This window comes from Grammomys surdaster, unplaced genomic scaffold (assembly GCF_004785775.1).
Source record: "Grammomys surdaster isolate TR1022 unplaced genomic scaffold, NIH_TR_1.0 125079, whole genome shotgun sequence".
Taxonomy (NCBI): Eukaryota; Metazoa; Chordata; class Mammalia; order Rodentia; family Muridae; genus Grammomys; species Grammomys surdaster.
Window position 1 is genome coordinate 68,885 of NW_021619983.1, and position 3,345 is coordinate 72,229.

Below are 3,345 nucleotides of genomic sequence, written 5' to 3' on the forward strand. Positions count from 1 at the left end.
AAGTTGAACTACACACCTCATGTAACTGATGGTCTTTGTGGAGCCCCAAAGGTTAATTAGCATTTGAGGTATAATGCTTGTGGTGTAGCACATATCCAGAAAGGAGAGGTTGGTGAGGAAGAAATACATGGGGCTGTGGAGACAGGGATCTAATGTAGACACCAGAATGATGGCAATGTTTCCAATCATGGCTGTGGGATATGTTACCAGAAGAATTATAAAGAGAGGAAGTTCCAGCCAAGGACAATCTGCAAAACCAAGTAGAATAAACTCTTCTGGGTGACTTTTATTGATCAACGTCATTCTCTGCAATCTGACTCCCCTATAGTAAAGAAGTATCAAGAAAGTTAGTATTATAGGAATAGGAAAGTCCCCTGATTCATTGGTTATGACTATGGAAACCAGGACTGGCATTCCACATTTGAAATATCATGGGTGATGGTTAGAAGACTACTCAGTCCATATTGAGGACCTTGGTTTTATCTTCAAGACTTAGGTAAAAATGCTGGCAAGGTATACACATTTCTATAATCCCAGCTCTAGTAAAAAACAAAAAACAAAAAACTGATTGTTTTTCTGTAGCTTGCTGATCAACTAGTGTATTTGAATTGATGAACTTCAAGTTTAGTGGGAGGCACAGTCTCTAAACATAAAGTAGGAATCAAATATAGACAAATTTGACATAGACTCTGAATTTTATATGCACAACACATCCACAGAATAGAAGAATGGACGCATACTCATTCAATCACAAATATAATCCTATATGCACACAAAACATTGTAGCAACTGAAGATTTAACTTCTATTTCTGTTAAAAAATTTTGAGAGTTTTGAATTATCTGACTATACATGTGACATAAAGGTGAGGAGATAATTTTAAGAGCAGTGATAAAGGCATTGCTGAAACATCATAGAAATATTTCCAAGAATCAGAGAAGTTGGAATAAATAGCTCTGAGATCTTGGTATGGAAAATTGTCTAGTCCATTTCTATATTCTGGGATGAATTATCAAATCTTCTACATGTGTAATGAATACATTTGATATGTATATACAAGACTCCTTTATGTATTTGAGATTGAGCAAGTAGTTAAAACACTGTTGACATTTTTTTCATATTTGTACAGTTATAAACAATCCCCTGTTTATAAGACAAATGAGTTAAGCCTCAATTCACAGTGCAGTTTTTTGTGTCACGTATGTGCTTTATTGTATAACTATTTGGTGGAAGCTTTGACATTCAATAATTTGTGATAAATTATTATTAATTCATTTATCTTCTAGATATATTTATTTGTCAACTGAGTTCAATGCTCTCTTTTATTATAAAAATTGGGTCAGTAATCAGAGACACATTGATTTTTGTTATTCACATTGATATTGTAAGTATATTTTACTTCCAAATATCTTTTGTCAGTAGATATCTTAATTCAGAGTGACCTTTAAATACCACTAACTTTGCATTTCCTGGATGTATGCCAGTACTTCATAGCTACAGTAAGTGCTGATACAATAAAATCAAATAAGAGTGTAAAACAATGTTTTGAAAGCTATAAAGGTTTACTTCTACATTTTATTTATGAGTGTTTCATGCAAACTCATCTCTGACAAAAAATGAATATTCAAATGTGATGTTAAGATAACATTCCATTGCCCAAATTTGAGTTACTTCTCTAGCCAAACAGCAGCTTGATAGCAGACTATTTTCTGCAGTTAGAAGCAGATCTCAGTCTTTGCTTCACTGAAACCTCAGGGCCACCTTGTGAGGTTCCAAATGAGCCACCTAGCCCAAGATATGTATCATGTTCTATGAGTACACATTAAGTAAGATGCATAAATAAAAAAACAGAAACAAAAAAATCTTCTATGTTAGAAAATTAATAATTACCACAACTTTTTTAATATAATTTTTAAAAATTATCTTACCGCTGTGGGTGGTTTGCTTCCATATATGCCTGTGTACCACAAAGAGACCAGAAAATGGCAAAGGATACCTAAAACTTAAATTAATGATGATTGTGAGCCTGTATGTGAATGCTGGGGATAAAACCAAATTCCTCCAGAGGAACAGTCAATATTATTAACTGCTGAGCCATCTATCCAATCCCTCAAACAACTAATGAGTGTGTATGTATGTGTGTGTGTGTGTGTGATAAGCACTCTAACAAGCTTTTCCCACTCTTAAAATTCTTTAGCACTTGTTCCCAAATAAGACAACCTTATTTATGTATTTTAAGATATATAACCTCCTCTTCCTTCCCTCCTCCCAATTCCTCACACACACTTCCTCTTTCCCCATATCCACTCCTCCTATTTCCTTTCAGAAAAGAGCAAGCCTTTCAGTGATATCAATGACCACTGAGACCAAGATGTAATAAGACTAGGCACAAACCCTTGCATCAAGGCTGGATGAAGCCACCCAGTAGGAGAAAATGGGTCTCATATGTAGGGAAAGAGTCAGAGATACCTCACTCCTACTATTAGGAGTCCAACAAAAAGTGGATGGTGGTAGAAAGAAAATCATCCCAAGTAAGGCAACCCAGACCCAAAAAGACAAACATGATATCTACTCACTTATAAGTGGATATTAACTTTTAAGTAAAGAATAATAGCACTTACAATCCACATATCCAAGGACGCTAGATAAAGAGAAATGGTCTAAGGTGGGTGCATGGATCTCCTGGGAAGAAGAAATAGAATAGACTTTGTGGGAAGACTGGAATGGGAGAAAGGAGAGAGGCTTTTAATTTTTTTATTCAGTGATGTGACACAATTTCAACTCACAAGGAAATCAGTGTTTAAAATAACTGATAAAATTCAGGCTGTTTTTCTTGGCATGCTGTCCATATGTCTGCTTGCATTTTCATACTAGCCTATTATATTCACATTCAGTTTGAGAAGACGCACTATTTTGCTTATATTTATAGTTCTTTGGCTTTGTAGGTTGGAAAAAATTGTCTTTATTTTTAAGCACTCTTCATTTAATAGTTTTATCATTGACTAAAGCTTTAGATGAAACACATGAACAAGATTAATCTTGTTTAAAATGTGTTTTTATGAGATCAAATGTCTAAACATTAATACTTCCCTCAGGTAATCCATATCTGAGAAATATAGTGTTTACAAAAACTTAAGTGCTCATGAGGAGAGCAACAATACCAACCAACCACAGCTCCCAGGGTCTAAACCACCAACCTGGGAACACTTAGGGAGGGATCCAGGGCTTCAGCTGAATATGTAAGAGTGGAGGGCCCTGCTGGGCATAGGTGGAAGAAGAGATCCTTGACCTCATGAAGGCTGGACGCCCCAGGGGGTGGGAATTTTGAGAGTGGGGAGGTGGGAGT

The 3,345-nt window shown here is 35.7% G+C and overlaps 1 protein-coding gene across 1 annotated transcript in view; it reads right to left on the reverse strand.

The window, feature by feature from the left end:
* LOC114636942 (olfactory receptor 2B11-like) overlaps window positions 1-303 on the reverse strand; it is a 681-nt gene extending 378 nt beyond the window's left edge. Inside the window, exon 1 of the mRNA XM_028785037.1 lies at window positions 1-303. This exon is cut by the window's left edge and continues 378 nt beyond it. Within this exon, the coding sequence (XP_028640870.1) occupies window positions 1-303 (303 nt within the window).
* Between the last annotated feature and the right edge of the window lie 3,042 nt (window positions 304-3,345).